This window comes from Paramisgurnus dabryanus, chromosome 24, assembly GCF_030506205.2.
Source record: "Paramisgurnus dabryanus chromosome 24, PD_genome_1.1, whole genome shotgun sequence".
In the NCBI taxonomy this organism is placed as follows: Eukaryota; Metazoa; Chordata; class Actinopteri; order Cypriniformes; family Cobitidae; genus Paramisgurnus; species Paramisgurnus dabryanus.
This window is the reverse complement of record NC_133360.1, coordinates 1,301,259-1,327,354: the sequence shown is the minus strand read 5'-3', so window position 1 is coordinate 1,327,354 and position 26,096 is coordinate 1,301,259. Positions and strand designations below refer to the sequence as shown.

The window sequence follows — 26,096 nt, the reverse complement described above, 5'->3', positions numbered from 1 at the left end:
ATTTAATGTGATAAATGTTGTGGTAAATATATATTTGACTTACACGTCACGTCAGAAAGAAGATTTGTCTACTAAATCACATGTGTGGATGCTGGAATAGTTGAACACTTGTATCTTGTTCTGACAGCATTTGTTTAGAAGTTAAACATCATCCATGTTAGTAAAGAACTCTGCAAGCAAGTTGTAAATTTAGGTTTCAAACAGAGATGGCGATAGAGAGGCAAAAGTGAAAGATTGCAGCAGGAGTTGTTGCACCCATAATGCAACATGTTTTTTTTTTAAACGGATAAACGCCTGTAAAACATAAATACGGAAAATTCCTTCATATTTACACAGTACTTTGTCCGTTTTTTTACTGATTTTTTTTAGAGTGTTGTATTGGTGTGATGAAAGGTCAAAACTGATGAAATACATCAACATTCAGAATCACAACAAATTCAACAAACTCCATTAAATGATATAAAAGAGAAATGAAATAAAACACATAAAATACATTATTATTAAGATAAGAGAGGATTTTGATCTGTTTTAATGGTATAAAATGTGTAAACCACCTCTGTTATTTCAGATTTCTGTAAGAAACACACAAAAGGAAAAACTCTTATGTGATATAAGTAAGCAATAAGGTTTGAGAGGCTGTGCTGTATCGTGAATAAGTAACGGCTGAATATTAAAAATAATGTAGTGACACACTTTAACATTTGAAGGTTTAACAGTTGTTGGTTAACAAACAAACTATTTAAAATAAACAAATAAACATTTGTACAACAGTTCAGCAGCATATCTATAATAAAAGATAAACCGACACAGCTCCAGTAATATTTAAGTGTTTATTGATAAAATAAGAGAAAGCTCTTTTGATGTGACATTATAATGTTTATCTGAACACAACAGAAACCAAACTAGACTGAAACTGTGACTATAAAGTCAAGATACAAACTGAACCATGAACAGTTTTAACCCTTACACCTCTAATCAAAACATAATTTTATAAAGACCTGCTGTGATCGATTATTACCGGTATACACACGCAAATCTGATTTACTGAATTGAAACAAACAGATCATCATTATTTTACCTTCATCTGTGTGTTTAGTTTGTGAAATGTTGTGTTAGCGTAAGTGTCTTCATCTTCACCACTCTGATCTGTAACAATAATGAAAGATTACAAATAAAACAACACAACTCTCATTCATCATTAAAAGACTAAGCAAACAAGAGTTTGACTGATGTTTAACTGTAGGACCATCACTAAACCGTCTTGATCATTTACCTTGTTGATGTTTGTTTTTGTGTTTCCTGTAGATCCAGAAGATCAAAACTGAAGCTAAAATCATCAGACATCCATCAGCAGCAGCACAATAGATCAGAATCATATGATCTGGCTGTTGTCTTCCTGATGGAGAATAAACAACAACAACAACACATGTGTAAGAGTTCAGCTCATTCAGTTTAAAGATGAACAAAAGAAAACTCATGCTGATGGATGTCATGTTTGTTCAAACTAAAAAAATCAAACAAGCCTTAAAGGAACAGTATGTAGGATTGTGGCCAAAACCGGTACTGCAATCACAAAACTGGTGGTCAATACACAAAATGACAACATAAACATCATTTGAGGGCTGCAACTCCACTTTTTAAATGAGAATATCCTGACCAGACCACTGTTGTCAGTGATATAAGTATTTGAAATGAAAATGATTTCTTAATGTCTAGTGACATATCAGGGCCATTTTATGATTCATTGATATACATTTTTTACATACTGTTCCTTTAATTCATTAAAGACACAAATACTGACACATGCATTATTAATTGTTAAAAACATAAACATACACTTTAAAATATGAGCACTTTTGCCAAATCAACATATATCTTTTTGTTATTTTAATTTAACAAATTAAGTTAAACAATTTCATCAAGTTATGTCAACTTATCACAAGTCAAAACTTAAAGTAGGTTTAATTGACTTGCAAAACCATGTTAACTTCATGCTTTTTTACAGTGCACCTGGTGGATTTTTTGGAGTCGTAGTGATACGGACAGTAGAAGAGACTGAAAAAAAACAAAGAAAATCACAAAAGGATAAACAAATCAACAGTTAATAAAAGTGTTGTTTTATTTGTTAGGGTGAGATGATGGATTTTGTGTAGACTCACCGATGCTGACAGTAGAAGCAGCTGACAAATACAGAGAACAGAAATGTGAATAAATCAACATTAATAAAAGTGTTGTTTTATTTGTCAATGTGTGAGTTCATTGTGAATGTGAAGAACAATAAATGTAGTCATGGTGAAATATTATTAGTTGTAGTGATGACAAAGAGTTTAGTATTTAATGAATAAACTCAATACATCAGCACTGATAGCCCCTGTGGTTAATGTGTAAACATACACTCTAAAAAAAAATTCGTAAAAAAACGGACAAAGCACTGTGTAAATCTGAAGGAATTTTCCGTATTTATGTTTTACAGGCGTTTATCCGTTTGTTAAAAAAAACATGTTGCATTATGGGTGCAACAACTCCTGCTGCAATCTTTCACTTTTGCCTCTCTATCACCATCTCTGTTTGAAACCTAAATTTACAACTTGCTTGCAGAGTTCTTTTCTAACATGGATGATGTTTAACTTCTAAACAAATGCTGTCAGAACAAGATACAAGTGTTCAACTATTCCAGCATCCACACATGTGATTTAGTAGACAAATCTTCTTTCTGACGTGATGTGTAAGTCAAATATATATTTACCACAACATTTATCACATTAAATCTATACAGTTTGTGTTTGTTTTAGATTCATTTGAAGTCACCACTATGGTGATTAGTGTTCCCTTTAGTTAGGCTTTTGTCCCTTGACCTTCCAGGACTGACTCTGCTCTTTTAACATTGCAACGATGTTATTGCTTGTAGCAATTACAACTTGTTTGTTGCTTGAGTAAGGGGAAGTGTCTATGATGTCATCTGAGCTTGATTGTTTTTATGTTATGCTGCTTAGCATTTAAATATGAAGTGATAAAATAAGAATTAAAAAACTGAAGTGTATAAGAGTGACACGCTATGCCGATCTAATAAGACACTTTATTGAGTAAGATTGAAGTAAGGTATCATTTGTGTATTTTGCTTTACAGAGACATCAACATTTTGGATACAAATCTCAACAATGGTGAGAGTAAATGGTAAGAAAGAGTTTTCTACAATCCTGGTACCCAGCATGCATTGCGGCATAAAGCTTTGTTGTTGATTGTCACCATTGTTGTGTTTCATAGGCAGATTGAAGTGTCCGTAAAGCCTACGGACAATGTTCTGTAAATCTACGGAAAGTGTTCTATAAATCTACAGAATGATCTGTTTTTGAATAAACGGAAATGTCTGTGAAATAACGGAAAAACGTACCGGTAATTTTCTGCCAGGACATTATCCGTTTTTTAACGGATTATTTTTTTAGAGTGTACAGTATAACATCAGTGCGCTTACGCTGACCTGGGATTGATTCCCGTCTTTGATTCTCCACAAAACATTTTTGCTATGCTATGCAAATAAAGGTAAAAGGCCCTAAAATATTAAATATATATAAAATAAAAATACCAATAGCACAATTCAGTTCTTTTCAGTAATACTGCACTCACCATGAACAGTAACATTAAATGTCTTGAATTGATTCTTTCCAGATACATTTGTTATTCTATAACATCCAGAGTCTTGAGGTGTGATGTTTGTGATGGTGAGATCTCCAGTCTGACTGTTTATCTTCAGTCTGTCTTTAAACATCTGAGTCTCATTATTACTATATTCAGGTTTATCGTTGACTGATTTCTTTATTCTGCCGATGAAGATGTTTTCAAACTTCCATTTGATCTCATCATCTCTCTGTAGTTCAGTAAAATTTGTGTATAGAGTAACAGAACCTCCCTCCATCACTGACATTAAAGTCACCTCATCACCAAACACACCTGAAGACACAAACAGATTAATCAAATAACTCTTTAACGCTTGTATTATTTATAAAAGGTTTTAATCTTTGGTTACACTTTATTTTGATAGTCCACTTTAAACATTCTACTAACTATAAACAACTTTGCAACTACATGTCAACTAACTTTCAATAATTTGCAACTATACGTCAACTAACTGTCATTAGTGTATTAGTAGACTGTAAGGGTTGGGGTTAGGGAAGAGGTTTGGGTTAGTGGAATAAGTTGACATGCACCTGCAAAGATACTTATAGTCAGTTGAAAGTCTGTTGAGATATCATCACAATAAAGTGTTAGTAGATATTAAGCAGACAGTCTACTAATTCTCTAAAGATTGGTAGTTGATAAGTAGTTGCAAAGTTACTTATAATTAGTAAAATGTCTAAAGTGGACTATCGAAATAAAGTGTTACCTAATCTTTTCATACTGAATTATTTGACACCAACTTTGCACTAATATGATGGTGTGGTTTTCTGAACAGGGTTTTTAGTCGCAGAATAAACTGCATGTTTGAGCTTTAATTTAAAAACACCTTGCACTGACATATCTTAACATATTACTGTCATTGTTTTGTGTCAATATGAACACCAGTATTGTTTATTTGTAAAGTATGCTTTTTACTTAAAGGGGACATATTATGAAAATCTGACTTTTTCCATGTTTAAGTGCTATAATTGTGTCCCCAGTGCTTCTATCAACCTAGAAAATATTAAAAAGATCAAACCAATAACTTAGTTTTGGTAAACCATTTTCTGCAAGCATGTGAAAAATAGGTCATTGTAATTTGGCCCTTATTGTGATGTCAGAATAAGGTAATACCGCCCCCTTTATCTGCACTATCCAACCACAGCACAACCATTTAGTATGGAGAGAAAGAGAGAGATAAAATATTTCACAGCACAATTGAGTTTCAATTGCAACAAACCACCATCATTGTGATCAGTGGTTGCACTTCATCCGCTCATTTGCATTTTAAATGACACACCCAAAAAGGCACACTTTTGCTCAGACCTATTTTAGACTTAGTTTACATCTTAAAAAAAATCTCATAATATGTCCCCTTTAAAAATCCTAATATAACTAAGACCTAGTCCTGAATTAATCTAAACCCTGTCTGGGAAACCAGCCCTAAATGTCAGAAAGTCAGGGTGTTAAAATGAGATCTTATTGAAATATAAAGCTTAACACTTATATGTGTCCTAGTGCTTGAACTAATAGTTAACATGAACTAATAAACTGCTAACTTTCACTGTAACTATACAAAGTATTCATTAAAGACAGCAGAAACTCATTGTTAGTCACTGACTCCAGTCCCAGTTAAGGTTAACAATAATTTTTCACCATTACAACATCAGGATTTTATGAATTGAGATTGATCTTTAATCAGGAAAAAAGTAGCAAATGTTGATTTAAATAAATTAAGAAACAAAGTTAACTTACCAACCAGGGTCCACAAACACAACACAAGAGATGTGTAAAACATTTTCTTAATATTTAACACAAAAACCGTCCACACACTAAGACTAAAAGTGACCTGAACTAAACACAGTGATGATGTTGTATTACTCCAGTTTAAGATCAACTAATAAAACTTGACTAAAGTTAACAGGGCGTGGAGCGTTTTCAAACATGATGTCACGTCTAACATAAAACAAGAAGTGAAGTTGCAGGATCTCTAAAAAAAGCCTAATGAATACAAAACATAAAGCAAAGAGAACAAACAGCACACACATCTAAACAATAAACACACAGATACAGTGGGGAGAACATTTGATACACTGATGATTTTGTTTTAGTTTTCCTACTTACAAAGCAAGCAGCCCAGATAGCATGCAAACCATTGAAACAATGTTAAAAACAGTTGATTTGTCAATGTTAACTTCATTGAATCAATATCAGGTTTGCACCCTCCATTAATATTGAAAAAATATTGAGATTTCAACAAATCACCATTATTGTGATCAGTGTTTGATTTAGTTGGGTCCTTGACTCTTGTTATTCACGAAGTTAAATCTTTCTTTTCTATTTTTTAGTGTTTGTTTGTGTTTATGTAGAAACACATCTGCATTGGAAAAGAAAGATGTGTTTCAAAGTTAAAGAGTCATGAAACCCCTGAACCAAAATTTCTGAGATTTTAACAGAGGTATGTGTGTTGAACACCACTGAAGACAATGTTAGCAGCTGTTAGATTTAATAGTAGGGGGGAAATGGTTAAATTTTAGTTTTATACGCTATTTTCGTCTTCCGGGTTTAAAATCTTCATCCAGTTCACGTCACAGGCTGTGACGGGGCAGAGCACAGATAGTAACTTGACGACTCATCGTTGTCTCATAATTATTAACGAGACTGAGTTTTTTATCCAATGAGAAGACAATCTCTTAATTATTCATGACACCACGCGGATCTTCCCAACGACAGACTTGTCAAGCAAGCTGTGATATCGCGCAGTAGATGAGTGAGGCGATCATGGGACGCAAGTGTTTGTTTTCGTGGTGCAAAAGTTCAAATGGGTTGCATATGTTTCCCCGCGATGCTGCCAGGGCTAGACTCTGGCTTCGGGCGGTTGGTTGGCCATCAACCACGGACACATCCAGCTACCATTCTGACACTTCTCCCATCCGCGCAGCCTCCGGTTCGTCCATGTTTTCGTCCACAGTCACGGCAGGGGCTATTGGCTCAAATTGATAGGGCAGAGGACCTGCACTGCCATCTAGTATGTCTCCATTTAGCCCTGGGGAATCAGGAGGAGAGAAGTCCTCCACCTCCACAGAGCCCTGCGTACTGCTGCCACTGCAAATTTCTATGTCACTGTCCATCTTTATTTGGGGTTCAGCGGGCGCGTAGATCTATGCTATGTACGCATTTTTTTTTTTTTGCTATGTACGCAATGTTTTTTTAAGCGTTCTTTTTTTTCCAAATATATGCATTCATAGTGTGTATATAAACAACTTTATATTTTATAATGACTGTAATTACTCATGTACATTAATATGTTTTAAATAGAATTATGATTACTGTAGGATATATGTAGCAGGGCATTCAGTAACTCTTGAAAAGACAAAAATAAAGTGTCATTTAATTAGATTTTAACTTTTCCAGGTTTTTTTTTTTTAATTAGTATTTCCTCACGTTTTATCACTTATTTTTAGTGACAGTCCATATGCATGGGCTACTGGCGATGAGAGTTTCCCCCCTCCCCTCTCCTCTCCCTTGCCGTACAACACACACTCCCCTCCCCCTTCTCACAGCCACCACGCCCATTTCAGTTGCATTTTTCAAAAAGATTGTGAGCTAGACTTGAGCTAAAAGAGGGGGGTTTCATGACCCTTTAAGTTGAACTTGAAACTGATTGCTTTTTGTGAAGAATTCAAGATTATATAAAATTAAGCTGCTTTACATGATTATGTTGATCCATTTTTGACATTTATAATTGTTTTGGTTTGTAAATACACTGTGACAAGACAAACAGAGAAATTGCGAACACATTCAGACATCATTACTCATCCTACAAATCTCGATAATGGTGACAATCATCAAACAAATTCATATAAAACAATCAACTGCAATGCATGCTGGGAGTTATAAATTAGTTTAGTACTACAATGATACCCAGCATGCATTGCAGCATGAAGCTTTCTTTTGTTAATCGTCACCATTGATGAGATTCATAGACCGATTCATGATATCAGAGATAGATTCAGTAGTTTAACTTTTTAAATGTGTTTTTGTAATCCTCACAATACCACAGACCTGACACTGTTTCCAACTAGTACTGTAAAATAATTTTTTTGCATAACTTTAACAGTATTTCATTAAAATTATTTAGGTATATCTACAAGAATTTAAAACTACTTGATAACAGTAGATCTTTGTTTTCTTTGCAATAGCAGATGTATTTTAAAACACTGCTTCAGCAGCCAAAGAAAACTTACCATTAAAACACAAGAGTAAAGGGCCCAACTAAAGCAAACACTGATCACGATAATGGTGATTTGTTGAAATTTCAATATTTTTTCAATATTAATGGAGGGTGCAAACGTGTTATTGATTCAATGGTATTAACATTGACAAATCAACGATTTTTAACATTGTTTCAATGGTTGCATGCTATCTGGGAGAGGTCTGTCATTTTGATCATAGCTACACTTCAACTGTGAGAGACGGAATAAACAAAATCCAGAAAATTATTGTATGATTTGTTAATAATTAATTAGCATTTTATTGCATGACATAAGTATTTGATCACAGAAGAATTCTGGCTCTCTTTGTCTTTAAGAAGCACTCCTGTTCTTCACTCATTCCCTGTATTAACTGGACCTGTTTAAACGTGTTACCTGTATAAAAGACACATTTCCACACACTCAAACAAACAGACTCCAACCTCTCCACTATGGGCAAGACCAAAGAGCTGTATAAGCACACCAGGGAGAAAATTGTAGACCTGCACAAGGTTGGGATGATCTACAGGACAATAGGCAAATAGCTTGATCAGAAGGCAACAACTGTTGATGCAGTTATTAGAAAATGAAAGAAGTTCAAGATGACGGTCAATCTTCCTCTGACTGAGCCTGGGATGAGCAGTCATGAGCCGCCACTAGTTGCCATTCAACCGAGCGAGCTCCGGCATGTTCATGTGGGAAAGTGAAGTCAATGCAACTGAACACAGTATCAATTAAAGATGTCTGTTTAGTTTTTGTAGTCACTGACTCAGTTAGTCACAGTTCAGATTAAACTTAAAGATTAGTTTTGTGCTCTCAAAAGATTACTGATTTCACAATATTAGGATTTTTTGTTTTGACAGTTCATGTGAAATAAAGCTGTTGATTTAAAACAAAACAAAAACAAGATTAACTTTCCAAAAGTCCAGAGGCACAAACAGAATACAAGAGATGTGTAAAGCATTTTCAAAATCACTTAAACTTAATGTTGTTAATATCTTGACTAAAGTTACAAACTAAAGTTGAGCTGAAGAGTTGTGGTTTTAATGTGTTGTTGTCAAGTGATGCACAAAACAAGAAGCAAACATGACAGATCTAAAATACAGTAAAGACTTAAAAAACAAGAAGCTCTGAGCAAAGACACAACAATGCGTCACAAAAACTTCTTACTGTAATTCTATAAATATACTGACAGTAAACACCAGGAACTATGTTCTACTCTTTAAAAATGAAGAGATTAAATGAATGTGATAGAAATTAATAACTTTGATTTAAAATATAATACATGTTTTTTATTAAATATAATAAATACCTGTGAAAGAATCACTATATCAACATATAACTGTTTCCCAAACTTCTTTAAATCATCTGTAAATGATACAGAATGCTGTACAGACTTTTGCAAATATGATCATTTTCTCTCATTCTAGACTCTTTGGGTTCAGTAAAATTGAGTTTTGTTTATAAGAGCACTGAATAGTTTATCTTCCTCATGTCTATCTGAGCTCCTTCAGGTCTATAAGAGCTTCATAAATACCTAAGGTTTGCTATTAGGGTTTGGGCTTTAGTAATGAACTAAACTTAGTAAATAAACATTTATTTCAATTCACATTTGTTAATTTTGTGCTATTATGCATTGTTACAAAGCAGCTTTACATGAAATAAAGAAAAAAGCATAAAAATAAAAGCACTGCTGCTTCCATCTTACATATTGTTAATTTAATTTAATTTCATTTAATTTTCTCTCCATCAACATTTTTCTCACTTTGGATTTCTGTAGTTTTTCACAAGATAATTTATCAATGTTTATTTCAGCAGAAAACACCACAAAAATGATAGTTCCTCTTTCTTTTCTGCTACTTCTCTGTGTTTATTCACTTCATCTAAAGACTTTAAGATCATATTACACATTATTGTTTTTGCTCACTTTTGTGATTTGTGAATAAACTAAAAATATCTGAAGAGCAGAATCTCATGAAGAGAATGAAGAGATGTGATATAAAGATCAAATGAAGATCTGAGATGAACATTAACTGAAGAACTGAGATGACTAAACTTCTCGTTTTATTTTGAGTCTTTAGGTTTGTGGTTATTGTCAGTTTAGTCTTCACAGCTCGTCTGGCGTCTTGTTTCACACTCAATGTTTGAGGTCTAGAGTGTGTTAACTGTTTAACTGTAACTTTATCACCACAAACACTTTAACGTTGTTAAACTTCATAAATATAAATGACCGAAATATTATTTTTACTTTGGGATCCTGAAGACTTTAGATAATCTTTATCTGCTATTAAACTAATAACGGTCTTCAGTCACATATTTAACACATTCTCAAACATTATAAGGTATAACACTCAACACTCAGTTCTCACTGTAGATATACATGGACATGCAGTTCATTACCATCTTTACACTGTTTATTAACTCACACAATTGTATTTTGAAGAAAAAGCAAACTTTCCTGTATCTGTACATTCAAACGCCGGGATATATCAGATTTAATAACTGGTTTTATTGTAGTTAAAGTGTAGTAACCATGTTTTTGGCAGCTTGATTATGATTTGTGTTATTATAGATTAACTAAGAATCATAAATGTTAAACTCTCAGGGATCATTCATTCATGTTTGCAGCAGTGAACTCAATACACAGCACTACTGCGACATCTATTGGATTTTGTTTGTATTACATCAAATTAATTGCGTGCCACAGTTATAGTGACAGCGCCATCTACAGTATTAAAATGACTGACAATGAACTGCATTTCAATATTAATTCAAGAAGATTCAACAATTAAATTGTGAGTATTTTTTTATAGCCAGATTTAATTTTATAGCCAAAGTTGCGAAAGAAGATGCAAAACTGTAGTCTTTAAGATCATTAAAGTCATATTTATTATATATTCATGACATCGTAATTACATGTTAGCTTCAGATGCTAACTGTTAGCCTATTTGTTAAATAAAACTATAATGTGGTGAACATTGACTTAATTTAGTCAATCCAGTACATGAATTAATGTTTAAACACAACAAAAGCATGTCAATGTGATCTCTTATGAAAAAAATCAAGTACTGACCTGATGAAAAAACAGCATAGATCAGCATAATTCCCATGATGGTCCATGCCAGTTTGGTGCTGGTTTAGCTTGTAGTCTATAATTAACTGTACTAAAGTGCATTATAGGCTACTGTTCTGCATTATAGTTTTCTGTGGTATTAATCATAAATTAATAAACTGTACTGTAGTGTACTGTAATATTTACTATATTAAAGTTCAAAAACACTACAGTATAATAAATTAACTACAGTTTACTGCATTTGTAGCAACTATAGATATCTGAGGTGAAACTTTTCTTACAAATGAGCTACATCTTATTAAATAAAATCACAATGGCATAAACAAATCAATGATCAATTTAATTATACTTTTATTTAAAATAACATAATACATAATAATATCATCTTCTGATGTCTCATATTTATATCAGTTTCATCATCTCACCACTAGAGGTCACAATCACACAACACACAATTAATCACAGCAAAGTGTGAATCTATTAACCTATTCATGTCCAGAGATTTGATATTAAATAACAATCATTGTGTTGGTGTGGTGAAAGGTCAAAACTGATGAAATACATCAACATTCAGAATCACAACAAATTCAACAAAACCACTAAACGATATAAAAGATAAATGAAATAAAACACATAAAATACATTATTATTAAGATAAGAGAGGATTTTGATCTGTGTTAATGGTATAAAATGTGTAAACCACCTCTGTTATTTCAGATTGCTGTAAGAAAACACACAAAAGAAAAAAACTCTTATGGGATATACTGTAAGTAAGCAATAAGGTTTGAGATGCTGTGCTTTATCGTGAATGAGTAACGGCTGAATATTAAAACTAAAGTAGTGACACACTTTATCATTTGAAGGTTTAACAGTTGTTGGTTAACAAACAAACTATTTAAAATAAACAAATAAACATTTGTTCAACAGTTCAGCAGCGCATCTATAATAAATGATAAACCGACACAGCTCCGGTCATGTTTAAGTGTTTATTTATTGAGAAAATAAGAGAAATCTCTTTTGATTTGACATTATAATGTTTATCTGAACACAACCGAAACCAAACTATACTGAAACTGTGACTATAAAGTCAAGATACAAACTGAACCATGATCAGTTTTAACCCTTACACCTCTAATAAAAACATCTAATGCTTTCATAAAGACCTGCTGTGATCGATTATTATACACACATGTACATCTGATTCACTGAGATGATACAAACAGATCATCATTATTATTTTACCTTCATCTGTGTGTTTAGTTTGTGAAATGTTGTATTAGCATAAGTGTCTTCATCTTCACCACTCTGATCTGTAACAATAATGAAAGATTACAAATAAAACAACACAACTCTCATTCATCATTAAAAGACTAAGCAAACAAGAGTTTGACTGATGTTTAACTGTAGGACCATCACTAAACCGTCTTGATCATTTACCCTGTTGATGTTTGTTTTTGTGTTTCCTGTAGATCCAGAAGATCAAAACTGAAGCTAAAATCATCAGACATCCAACAGCAGCAGCAACACAATAGATCAGAATCATAGGATCTGGCTGTTGTCTTCCTGATGGAGAATAAACAACAACAACAACACATGTGTAAGAGTTCAGCTCATTCAGTTTAAAGATGAACAAAAGAAAACTCATGCTGATGGATGTCATGTTTGTTCAAACTAAAAAAATCAAACAAGCCTTAAAGGAACAGTATGTAGGATTGTGGCCAAAACTGGTACTGCAATCACAAAACTTGTGGCTAAAACTGGTACTGCAATCACACAACTGGTGGTCAATACACAACATGACAACATAAACATCATTTGAGGGCTGCAACTCCACTTTTTAAATGACAATATCCTGGCCAGACCGCTGTTGTCAGTGATAAAAGTATTTGAAATGAAAATGATTTCTTAATGTCTAGTGACATATCAGGGCCATTTTATGATTCATTGATATACAATTTTTACATACTGTTCCTTTAATTCATTAAAGACACAAATACTGACACGTGCATTTAGCCTATTGAGTACATTTTTAGGGCAGAAAATGCTTAAATGACGAAACACAACAAGGTTGAAACATCTATAAATGCTAAAAGATTGTTAATTGTTAAAAAACATAAACATACACTTTAAAATATGAGCACTTTTGTCAAATCAACATATATATTTTTGTTATTTTAACTTAACAAATTAAGTTAAACAATTTCATCAAGTTATGTTAACTTATCACAAATCAAAACTTAAAATGGGTTGAATTGACTTGCAAAACCATGTTAACTTCATGTTTTTTTACAATGCACCTGATGGATTTTTTGGAGGCACAGTGATACGGACAGTAGAAGAAACTGAAAAAAAAAAACAAAGAAAATCACAAAAGGATGAACAAATCAACAGTTAATAAAAGTGTTGTTTTATTTGTTAATGTGAGATGCTGTTTGTGTAGACTCACCGATGCTGACAGTAGAAGCAGCTGACAAATATAGAGAACAGAAATGTGAATTAATCAACATTAATAAAAGTGTGAAGAACAGTAAATGTAGTCATGGTGAAATATTATTAGTTGTGTTGATGACAAAGAGTTTAGTATTTAATGAATAAACTCAATACATCAGCGCTGGTAGCCCGTGTGGATGTGTAAAAATACAGTACAGTATAACATCAGTGCGCTTACGCTGACCTGACATTGATTCTCGTCTTTGATTCTCCACATAACGTTTTTGCTATGCTATGCAAATAAGGTATCAAAAGGCCCATATATATATAAACATACCAATAGCACAATTCAGTTTTCAGTAAACTGCACTCACCATAAACAGTAATGTTAAATGTCTTGAATGCTGAATTTGTTTTAGTTATATTTTCTACTTTATAACATCCAGAGTCTTGAGGTGTGATGTCTGTGATGGTGAGATCTCCATTCTGAGCGTTCATCTTCACTCGGCCTCTGAATCTCGGAGGCACTTTATCATATTCAGGATTGATGTTGGCTGCTTTCTTGATTCTGATGATAATGTCTTTAAAAAACCACCACTTGATCTCATTTTCTCTCTGTATTTCAGTAAAATGTGTGTGTAGGGTAACGTTATCTCCCTCCATCACTGACACTAAAGTTACTTCAGCACCAAACACACCTGAAGAACACAAACAGATTCATCAAATAACTCTTTAACAGCTTTATTATTTATAAAAGGTTTTTAATCTTTACATATTGAATTATTTGACACCAACTTTGCATGAAGGGGTAGTTTTCTGAACAGGGTTTATAGTCACAGAATAAACTGCATGTTTGAGCCTTAATTTAAAAACACCTTGCACTAAAATATCTTAACATATTACTGTCATGATGCACACCAGTATAGTTTATTTGTAAAGTATGTTTTTTACTTAAATATCCTAATATAACTAAGACCTAGTCCTGGATTAATCTAAACCCTGTCTGGGTAACCAGCACTAAATGTCAGAAAGTCAGGGTGTTAAAATGAGATCTTATTGAAATATAAAGCTTAACACTTATTTGTGTCCTAGTGCTTGAACTAATAGTTAAAATGAACTAATAAACTGCTAACCTTCACTGTAACTATACAAAGTATTCATTAAAGACAGCAGTAACTCATTGTTAGTCACTGACTCCAGTCCCAGTTAAGGTTAACACTTTATTAGTTCAATAATTTTTCACCGTTAGTTTGTGATTAACTATAGTAAAGTTGTTTAAACAGATCATCTGAATCTGTCTATTATGCACAATGAGACAATACATCACACATCTGACTTTTTAATATTAGGATTTTATGAATTTAAATTTATCTTTAATCAGGAAAAAAGTAGCAAATGTTGATTTAAATAAATTAAGAAACAAAGTTAACTTACCAACCAGAGTCCACCAACACAATACAAGAGATGTGTAAAACATTTTCTCAATATTCAACACTAAAACTGTCCACACGCTAGATTAAGATCAACTAATAAAACTACATGTTGTATCTTGAGTAAAGTTAACAGGGGGTGGAGCTTATTCAAACATGTTGACACGTACAACACAAAACAAGAAGTGAAGTTGCAGGAGAAGCCTAATGAATACAAAACATAAAGCTAAAAGAAAAGATGCAACAGAAGTATAAAAGAAACAGCACGCACATCTAAACAATAAACACACAATGAAACACACAGATACAGTGAGAACAAAGTATTTGATACACTGACGATTTTGCAGGTTTTCCTATTTACAAAGCAAGCAGAGGTCTGTCATTTTGATCATAGCTACACTTCAACTGTGAGAGACAGAATAAAAAAAAATCCAGAAAATTATTGTATGATTTGTAAATAATTAATTTGCATTTAATTGCATGACATAAGTATTTAATAACCTGTAAAACCTGTTTAAAACCTGTATAAAAGACACCTGTCCACACACTCAAGCAAGCAGACTCCAAAGTTGAGGTGTACCTACAATAAAAATTAAGTTGCTGTGATTTCACTTAGATTTCACCAACTTACCCTTAACTCAAACCCTAACCATTTTTAAACCCTCAAATCAGTGTCAAACAATATTTTCAGTGGTATTTTTTAAAAGCCCCTAACCCAATCCTAAACCTAAATCTAACATACTCACTAATCCTAATCCTGCAATCTGATTGGTTAATGAAAATGTTGAATCAGGACCAGCAATGGTGTTGTTGGTGGAATCAGGTTCACTGTAGATATAGACATGATACATAATCATACATAATCACAGTTAATATGAGACAACTTCCTCTATCTAACAATATCTCCTGACCACTTATACAAGAAGAACGACTTAAAATCTAGATCCAGACAGAATTAAATTAAGGGCATCCTCAGTGTCCTACACTGCACAGAAGAGATCATCCATCACAAAATCATCAGCCCTCTGGAGCAGGACAGCTCATGTGGAGGCTCTCTCATCAGCATCACCTGACTTCTCATCACCTGCATCTGTCTGCAATTCATTCACACTTTAGTTCAATCTTTAAACAAGAACACAGACCCTTTATCAGATCAATAACTCATCTTCCTGTGCATGATCTTCTCAATATACTCATGAGTTTCATAAACTGCTTCTTCACATTAAACTTCCTTGTAATCTAAATTGAAATTTAATTGAAATCACTTAAACTTAATGTTGTTAATATCTTGACTTAAGTTGAAGACTAAAGTTGAGCTGAAGAGTTGTGGTTTTAATGTGTTGTTGTCAAGTGATCCACAAAACAAGAAGATGAGAGATTCACAATACAGTAAAGACTTAAAAAAACATGAAACAGTGAGCAAAGACACAGCAATGCGTCACAACAAATGGCAAACATATATTAACTGTATTGTGTAAATATACTGACAGTAAACACCAGGAACTATGTTCTTCTTTTTAAAAATGAAGAGATTAAATGAATGCGATAGACATTAGGATAACTTTGAGCCTGAATAGTTTATCTCCTTCATATCTATCTGAGTTCCTTCAGGTCTATAAGAGCTTTATAAATCCCTAAGGTTTGCTAGGGTTTGGGCTTTAATAAACTAAACTAATAAACATTTATTTCAATTCACATTTGTTAATTTTGTGCTATTGTGCATTGTTACAAAGCAGCTTTACATGAAATAATGAAAACAGCAAAAAAAATTAAAGCACTGCTGCTGCCATCTTACATATTGTTAATTTAATTTAATTTATTTTTTTCTCTACACATGAACAGGTTTATATCAGTAGAAAAGATCCATCAACATTTTTCTCACTTTGGGTTTCTGTAGTTTTTCACACGATAATTTCTCAATGTTTATTTCAGCAGAAAACACCACACATAATAACAGTTCCTCTTTCTTTTCTACTACTTCTTCGTGTTTATTCATTTCATCTAAATATCAAACCTCATCTGTTTATTATACGTTTATATTGTTGCATTTTCTTTGACATTCAAGAATTAAGGTGTCACATTTATGTTTTGTGATCTAGTAGAGACCTGAATAGAAGAATAAATTTTTTTACTATAAACTGTACTAAAGTGCATTATACTGTACTGCGTTATAGTTTTCTGTGGTATTAATTGTAAATTGATTAACTGTATTGTAGTCTACTGTAATATTTACTATAGTAAGGTTTAAAAACACTACAGTATAGGAATTGTACTATAGATTACTACATTTGTAGAAACTATAGACATCTGAAGGGAACTTTTCTTACAAAGCAACTTCCCCATGTTAAATAAAATCACAATGGCATAAAACAATCAATAATTAATTTAATTATACTTTTATTTAAAATAACATAATACGTAATAATATCATACTTTGATGTCTCATATTTACTGCAGTTTCACCATCTCACCACTAGAGGTCACAATCACACAACACAACACACAATTACAGCAAAGTGTGAATCTATTAACCTATTCATGTCCAGAGGTTTGATATTACAGTTTTTTACAATTGCTATGACACTTTTTTCAATACTTTTAACAAATTTTCTAAACTCTTAACGCACCAACACACCTAAAACACACAACTGGCAAAACAATTAATTTTATCTTCAAAATCACACATTGTAAACTAAACTCTCACACTGTTTACAAAAACACTGTAAACATGTTTCAGACTCAACTAGTTATACCAGATCACCAACACATGCTCTCTTCCAACAGAAACATTTAGTCAATCATAACACAATGTCATGAAAAACACAAACATAAGATGGAAAAACAAAAACTGCAGTTTATGTGTAAGTCTGTCCTTATACAATAGACAGTAGATTGAATTGATTATAGACTGAGTTTTGCACTACAGTTTCTTTTGAAAACTTGTTTATATTTTTGTTTAGTTGGATTTGGTAAATGCATGTATTATGTTTGTTTTGCTACAGAAATTCAAGACAAAAATGAATCATCCATCTTAGAGTACTTTTTATAAAGAAAGTAGACATAATTGCTGCAGTAAAGAACTTACAGTATTTACAACAGGACATTACTGCAAGATAACAAACATATTCAATATTGCTTCCTTTTACAGTAAAAAAGTAAAAAAAAAATACAAACAGAAAAAGCCACTGAAAATTGCGTTTCTATTTGGCCACATGTTCTCATTCACATCACACCTGATATCTTCTCTGTCAAGGCATCTTGGAAATTATCTTTTGCCATGTCTTATCCACCCCTGACAGTGTTCAGGTATAATGTCTGGGAATGCACCTATTGCATCCAGGTGGGACTTGAAGAAAACTGTCCTGGTGGTCTTCCATTGACTTGTGCAGACATATATCTTTTTTTTGTGTGTTGCTCATATTGTTCCTTTTCCACACAAGATGGACCTAAAGAGGCCGTCCTTTACACTATTGTATACTATATAGTCATGCAATTGAAAGAACCTGAGTGTGTTTCCTAGGTGGAAATCAGCTGTGATTTATATATTTGCATTTGTACAATAAATTGTTTTTCAATCCCAATGGAATAAAATACAGAGGATATATTTATGTTTCAATTCATCATATAAACAGCTGTTTACTTTGACTATAAGTGAGGTTTAGCACATGATGTTATCTGTTTTGACATGCTGTGTGAAAGCATTTGTAAATTTGACATTAAAAATCTATTGTTTTGGTCTTGTTAGAGCTTGTCTGTAAAAGAAGTTAAAGCATTTAAAATTTGTGTTAATTGTATGCATTTTGTGTTAAAGCAACAATAAATGTGTAAATAGTATAGCTTACACAGGTGGATGTTGTGCCAACTGTGTTAAGAGTTTTGGAAACTTGTTAAAAGTATTGAAAAATCTGTCATAGCAATCGTAAAAAACTGTAAATAACAATCATTGTGTTGGTTTGGTGAAAGGTCAAAACTGATGAAATACATTAACATTCAGGATCACAACAAATTCAACAAAACCACTAAACAATATAAAAGAGAAATGAAGTGAAAACACATAAAATACATTAAGATAAGAGAGGAGTTTGATCTGTTTAAATGTTGTAAAAGTTGCAATGTTTTTATATCTGATCTTTTAAAAATGAACTTATAAGGTTTCATCTTACGATGACTATGAAGAAAGCTGGTTAGAAAGTGAGTCAGCTATCTAGGGTTTAAAAAAACCTATCATGTTTTCATTTTATACAATATTAAAACCTGTTTCAGAATAATTAAGACATAAATTGAGTTCATTATAGAACAAACTAAAGTATTGAGACACTTAAACATTTTGAGGTGTTACAGTTGTTGGTTAACAAACGATTTGATTCTCACCCTCGGTTTAGTAAACATTTTGTAATGATTAATCCACTGAGAGGTGAACGTTGTTGAACCCAAGTGCAGTTTATTAAGAAGAAAACATAAACGTGAACAAAAACTTAACTTGACATAAACGTGAATCAAAACAAAAGCATGGCATGAAACTGACAAACTTACCAAACAGATAGATATACATTATAATGTTTATCTGAACACAACAGGAAGCAAATAATGAAGATACTGTACAAACGGAACCATGAACAGTTTTAACCCTTACTCCTCTAATAAAAACATCATTTTATAAAGACCTGCTGTGATTGATTATTATTCACAGATGTACATCTGATTCACTGAATTGATACAAACAGATCATCATTATTTTTTATTTGGCTGTGAGTTGTTGTATTAGCGTAAGTGTCTTCATCTTCACCGCTCTGATCTGTAACAATAATGACAAATTACACATTAAACAACACAACTCTCATATATCATTAAAAGACTGTACAAGCAAGAGATAGACTGATGTTTTAACCATAGGACCATCACTACTTGATCAGTTGTAGTTGATATTTACCCCGTTGATGTTTGTTTTTGTGTTTCCTGTTGATCCAAAAGATCAAAACTGAAGCTACAATCATCAGACATCCAACAGCAGCAGCACGATAAACCAGAAGTTTAATATCTGAATGTGATTTTACTGCTGGAGAATGAATAAAACAACAACACATCTGCACTTGACTTCATTTACATTTAGGTATTTATCAGCAGACACTTTTATTCAAAGCAACTTACAATGATCAGTGCTAAAGAGCCCAAATAATAAAAGAGTAACAAATACTGACACTTGAATTTTGATTCTAGCACACATTACAAACATCAGAAACTCACCGATACTGACATTACGAGAAGCTGAAAAATAGAGAATCAAATAAATGTGAATAAATCAACTCTGAATAAGTGCTGTTATAGTTTATAAGTTTATTGTAAAACTATAAATACTTCATGTGAGCTCTCTTAGTAATATTACACTCACCATTAACAGTTATTGTAAAATTAAAACATTTCTTGTCTTCGTTTCCTATATTAATATTTAGATGATAAAGTCCAGTGTGTTCAGATCTGATGTTTGTGATGGTGAGATCTCCAGTCTGATTGTTCATCTTCAGTCTGTCTTTAAATATCTGAGTCCCACTAACTTCATATTTATAAGTGTTGTTGACTGATCTCTTGATTCTGGCGATGCGCGTCTTATTAAACCACCACTCGATCCATTCACCTCTCAGTATTTCAGTATGAGTAGTGGGTAGAGTAACAGAATCTCCATCCATCACTGACACTGACTTCACTTTACATGTACCATCACCAAACACACATGAAGAACACAAACACAGAGTTTATCAGATAAAAGATTAATCTTCTTTATGAAAAATAATCATGTTTCATGTATTTTTACTTTTCATGCTGAATTCCTCTAAACAACATTGATGTTATGAGACCTTGAATGACACAGACAGATTTACAATGGAGTGTACATGAAATAATTATATACAACTAACATTTAACACAATCAGAGACTAATATACTGCCTAATATACTAATATAAACCTAAACTATAACTAACAAAATATCAACTAAAGGTGGCTGTTTAGCTTTTGTGGTCACTGACTCAGTTAGTCACAGTTAAGATTAAAACTTCATAGTTTTGTGCTCTCTATAGTAAAAGATTTCTGATTTCACAATATTAAGATTTTATGTTTTGAGCTGAACATTTAATGTGAAATAAAGCTGTTGATTTAAAACAAAACAAAAACAAAAAGAAGATTAACTTACCAAGAGTCCAGAAGGACAAACACAATACAAGAGATGTGTAAAGCATTTTCAAAATCACTTAAACTTAATGTTGTTAATATCTTGACTAAAGTTAAAGACTAAAGTTGAGTTGAAGACGGGTGGTTTCAATGGGTTGTCACGTGATGCACAAAACAAGAAGCAAAGATTAGAGAAGCTCTGAGCAAAGACACAACAAAGCATCACAAAAAATTCTTACTGTAATTCTATAAATGAAAGTAAACACAATAAATGTAAGTTTATACACTTGTGTTGACAACTATATTCTACTTTTTAAAATGAAAAGATTAAATGAATGTGATAGAAATATAATACATAAAACCCATTGTTTTAAATATAATATAATATAATATAATATAATATAATAAATACCTGTATGCTATGTGTTGCTGTTTCCCAAACTTCTTTAAATCATCTGTAAAGGATAGACTTTTTATGATCATTTTCTCTCTTTCTGGACTCTTTGGGTGCAGTGAAAATTGAAAATTATAAAAATCTAAGTTTGGTTTATCATGCACAGGAAAATCCCCAGTGTTAAATGAACTCTATCAGTGTTAAATCAACACTATTTGGTGTTTATATAATCCACACCAAGATCGGTGTTAAAAAAGACTGGTGTTAAAAATATAACTCTGAATCAGTGTTAAAGTTAATGAGATAATGAAGTGATGATTAAGACATTAATGGTGAACACCTGCTGGTCATTCAAATCAATTACATTTTGGACATTTTCCTGTCTCTACATTTTTATTTTGATGACTCGTTTTCTGGAGAAAATACTAAAATAATAAAGAAAGACAAATTATTAAATGCAATAAATGAATACTGTTGGGTGTATGCCTCCAAAAGCTTTCACGTTTGCCCCTCTATCAGCATCTCTGTTTGAAAATAAAAAGATAACTTGCTGAGTTATTTTCTAATTGGATAAGTTTAACTTCTAAACAGCTGTCAGAACAAAATACAAGTGCTCAACTATTCCAGCATCCACACGCGTGATTTAGTAGACAAATCTTCTTTCTGACGCAATGTCTCACAAGTCAAATAGACATTTATCACAAAATGTATCACATTAAATCTTAAGTTTGTGCTTGTTTTGAGTTAATTTGAAGTTACCATTACTGTGATTAGTGTTTCCTTTAGTTAGGCATTTGTCCCTTGATCTCCTCTGATCTAACTCTCCTCTTTTTGCAATAGTAACAATGTTTTAGTAAAACCACTTGTTCATTGCTTCATGTAAGGGGAAAACCTTCCAGACCTTCTCAGTTTAATTTTATTATATTCTACTCTACAAATCATTGAAACATTTGATCACAAATTAATTATGAAGAAACAGGCATATAGAAAAGCTCTATGCAAATGACATTGTATTGAATGAGACTGCCGTAATGCTTTAGTGTTTTTTGTTGTTGTTGTTGTTTTTTGCTTAAGAGAGACTTCATGATTTCTGATACAAATCTCAACAATGGTGACAGTTAATGGTAAGAAAGTTGCTAATTTTTTGTCATGTTGCAATGCATGATGGGATTTATGAATAAGTTTTCTACAATCCTGGTACCCAGCATGCATTGCGGCATGACGTTTTGTTGTTGATTGTCACCATGATTGTGTTTTATAGGCTGATTGTTGATGTCTCAGTGTGTCTGACTTACACCACAGATTAGATTTGGGTAAAAAATATTTAACTCTGCAGGGTATGTGGACTTTCACAGCACTGTTGGATTTCATGGGAGCCTCACAGGGTTGGCAGAACATAAATTAAACACTTATATTCATTGATTACTCTTTTATGATATCATTGAATCCCAAGACGTATACTTTCATACTAATGAACAAAGTATGAGTTATAGACTGAATTTCTCTCATCTTCCTCTGCTTTAACAGATGTGTTTTATAAACACACTGCCACAATGAGCAGAAGAAAACTAACACCAAACTTCAAGACCCAACTACCCAACTAAAGGAAACACTAATCGGAGCAATGGTGACTTACTTTATGAACCAGATTTTCAGCAGTTCTTTAGAAGTTCAACCTATCATCCATGTAACTCTGGAAGCAAGTTGTAATTTTAGTTTTCAAACAGAGATGATGATAGTGTTTAGTTAACTATGGGGATTTTAGCTATTGCATTTAATATTTTGGCTTTCTTCCTCATTTTAGTATTACTTTCTCCAGAAAAAGAGTCAACAAAATAAACATTTTAAGACGGGAACAATTCCAAAATTTTGTTGATTTGACACGGAATGACCAGCAGGTGTTCACTATTAATGACTCAATCACTTCATTATCTTATTAACTTTAACACTGATTTAGTGTTTTTTTAACACCAATCTTGGTGTGGATTATATAAACACCGAGCAGTGTTAATTTAACACTGGGGATTTTACTGTGTGGTTTATTCCCTCATGAGCTCCATTAGGTCTATAAGGCCCCTATAGGTCTCTAAGGTCTGCTATTAAAGGGTGATCAGGCTATACATGACTAAACTAAACTAAGTAGAAAACATTTATTTCAATTCACATTTGTTTATTTTGTGCTATTGTGCATTGTTAAAAAGCAGCTTTACATGAAATAAATAACAGCAAAAATCATTAATTTGTTAATTTTCAGATGGACTGTTGCTTTCTCTCTACACATTAACTTCAGGTTTCTGTAGTTTTTCACAAGATGATTTCTCAATGTTTATTTCAGCAGAAAACACCATGAATAATAATAGTTCCTCTTTCTTTTTCTACTACTTCTTCGTGTTTATTCATTTCATTTAAAGACGGTCAGATCAAACCTCATCTCTTTATTATACGTTATTATTGTTGCATTTTCATTGACATTCAAGCATTAAGGTGTCACATTTATGTTTAGTGATCTTGTAGAGACCTGAATTTATCCTGGTTGGTGTATTTCTGACTCATGTTAGTTCATGAGCAGATTAAAACTATGACCATATAAGAAGAAACAGAAAAACAAGAAATGAGAAGAAAACTAATAATTTCAATAAAGGTCTTCACTCATTCTAGATTTGACTGCTAACTATAACCCAACAGGCTTTGCTCATCCCTTTATCACCCAATGCTGGGTTAAAAATAATCCATTGCATGTGTCCTCCAGTGTTGTGAAATAAATACACATTATTGTTTTTGCTCACTTTTGCGATTTGTCAATAAAGTACAATTTTTGAAGAACAGAATCTCATGAAGAGAATGAAGAGATGTGATATAAAGATCAAATGAAGATCTGAGATGAACATTAACTGAAGAACTGAGATGACTGAACTTCTCATTTTAATTTTTGGTCTTTAGGTTTGTGGTTGTGGTCAGTTTAGTCTTCACAGCTCGTCTGGCGTCTTGTTTCACACTCAATGTTTGACGTCTAGCGTGTTTTAACTGTTGAACTGTAACTTTATCACCACAAACACTTTAATGTTGTTTAACTTCATGAATATAAATGATATTTTAACTTTGGGATCCTGAAGACTTTAGATAATCTTTATCTGTTATTAAACTAATATCTGTGTTCAATCAAATATAACAGATTTTCAAATATTATTATGTAAAAGAGTTAAATCAACTTTATTCATTTGACCCTTTATTCAAAGTGATTTACAAATAAAGATCATCATTAAAATCTTTAACACCTGCAGTATTAAACTGACAATCATTACATTTAAAGCTCCCGTTATTTCTGTGTTTTGGAAGCTTTGATTCTGTTTACAGTGTGCAATATAACATGTGTTCATGTTTCACGTGTAAAAAAACAAGGTGTTTTTCATAATCTTATCTGGCGACTGACATATTCATGTGGGCGGAATTTAGTCAAAAACTATAATATTGGCCTCAATATAATAAATATCATCTGATGTCTCACAATTACTGCAATTCATTTCCTCATCTCACCACTAGAGGTCACAATCACACAACACACAATTAATCACAGCAAAGTGAACGATTCATGTCTAGAGATTTGATATTAAATATACAACAAGCGTTGTGTTGGTGTGGTGAAAGGTCAAAATTGATAACATACATTAACATACAGGATCACAACAAAATCAACACAATACAGAAATGAAAACACATAAAATACATTATTGGTAAGGTAAGAGAGGAGTTTGATCTGTTTTAATTGTGAAAATTTTAATCAACCACTTCTGTTATTTCTGATTTATGTAAGAAAAGTCAAAAGAGAAAAACTCAATTATGAGAATTATGGGCATTTAAAACACAGAGATAAAAACAAAGTATAGTTATGAATTAATAAATGAAAGGATGGATTCACTACAGTGGTTCAAGATGTAGAAATGTCAAAATGACTAAAGAAAAATTAACAGAAAGATGGTTTAAAACTGTGTATTTCTTGTGGCGTTTCTGTAAGGAAGCAAAAATTTTGAATATTTAGTTATCTTACTAGGTGGTTTTGATTGATGCTTTTTGATGTAAATGAATAAACACAACAGAGTTGAAACATCTTTAGCTGCTAACAACTGGACTTGGTTTGAAGTGTAACTAAATAAGAACTTTATTTGTTTATTTTTGATGGAGTTTTTGGACACTTATCAAAAGACACCACACAGGGGTTTAAATCACGTCGAAAATACATAAATCATATTCTGTATCTCATCATTGTCATTAAAATCTCATCTTTAGTGTATGTCTAGTCTATATCCTTGTTGTATCTCACAGTGAGTTACATTGTTTTAAATACATCCTATAAGACATTTGCAAGCAAAAGATATATCTGAGAGGGGCGTGAAACTTTTTTTTTAAACCAAGAATTTTTGTCATACCAAACTGTAACAATTTAGTGTTATGTTAAGCAGTGTAAAACAAAATAAACCCAGTTTATATCTCACTTAATTCTATATACTGAATTTTGTTGTGCAATTCAAATGAAAAACCTTGGGCAATGCTGGGGCATGGGGGGGCCCGGTTCTTGGGCTTTGCTTAGGGCCCCCAAAATGGTAAACACGGCAATGTTAACAACATAGTTGATGATGTCACGTGGGAGGTGGAATACTAATTAATCTGTTCAAATCAATTTAATGCCAGATTATTGCTGTA

At 32.5% G+C, this 26,096-nt stretch overlaps 3 protein-coding genes across 6 annotated transcripts in view; all 3 read right to left on the bottom strand.

Annotated features, from left to right (window-relative positions):
* The window catches only part of LOC135721114 (uncharacterized), a 209,157-nt gene that overhangs the window by 157,174 nt on the left and 25,887 nt on the right, over window positions 1–26,096 (bottom strand). The gene's annotated exons all lie outside the window — the stretch shown is intronic.
* Window positions 394–5,601, bottom strand: LOC135721112 (uncharacterized). Of its 3 annotated transcripts, XM_065243264.1 has the most exons (7): window positions 5,410–5,601; window positions 3,625–3,948; window positions 2,160–2,180; window positions 2,011–2,055; window positions 1,274–1,396; window positions 1,079–1,146; window positions 394–572 (listed from the first exon to the last, which is right to left on the bottom strand). In XM_065243264.1, the coding sequence occupies exons 1-7, from the start codon at window positions 5,450–5,452 to the stop codon at window positions 501–503; spliced, it is 696 nt and encodes a 231-aa protein (XP_065099336.1). In that variant the 5' UTR covers window positions 5,453–5,601; the 3' UTR covers window positions 394–500. The 3 variants fall into 3 exon arrangements, with proteins under 3 accessions (XP_065099336.1, XP_065099337.1, XP_065099338.1); XM_065243265.1 differs by lacking the exon at window positions 2,011–2,055; XM_065243266.1 differs by lacking the exons at window positions 2,011–2,055; window positions 2,160–2,180.
* LOC135721111 (uncharacterized) lies at window positions 11,035–14,969 on the bottom strand. Of its 2 annotated transcripts, XM_065243262.1 has the most exons (7): window positions 14,845–14,969; window positions 13,785–14,108; window positions 13,427–13,447; window positions 13,278–13,322; window positions 12,418–12,543; window positions 12,223–12,290; window positions 11,035–11,701 (listed from the first exon to the last, which is right to left on the bottom strand). In XM_065243262.1, exons 1-7 carry the CDS (start codon window positions 14,885–14,887, stop codon window positions 11,630–11,632), a joined length of 699 nt encoding a protein of 232 aa, XP_065099334.1. In that variant the 5' UTR covers window positions 14,888–14,969; the 3' UTR covers window positions 11,035–11,629. The 2 variants fall into 2 exon arrangements, with proteins under 2 accessions (XP_065099334.1, XP_065099335.1); XM_065243263.1 differs by lacking the exons at window positions 13,278–13,322; window positions 13,427–13,447.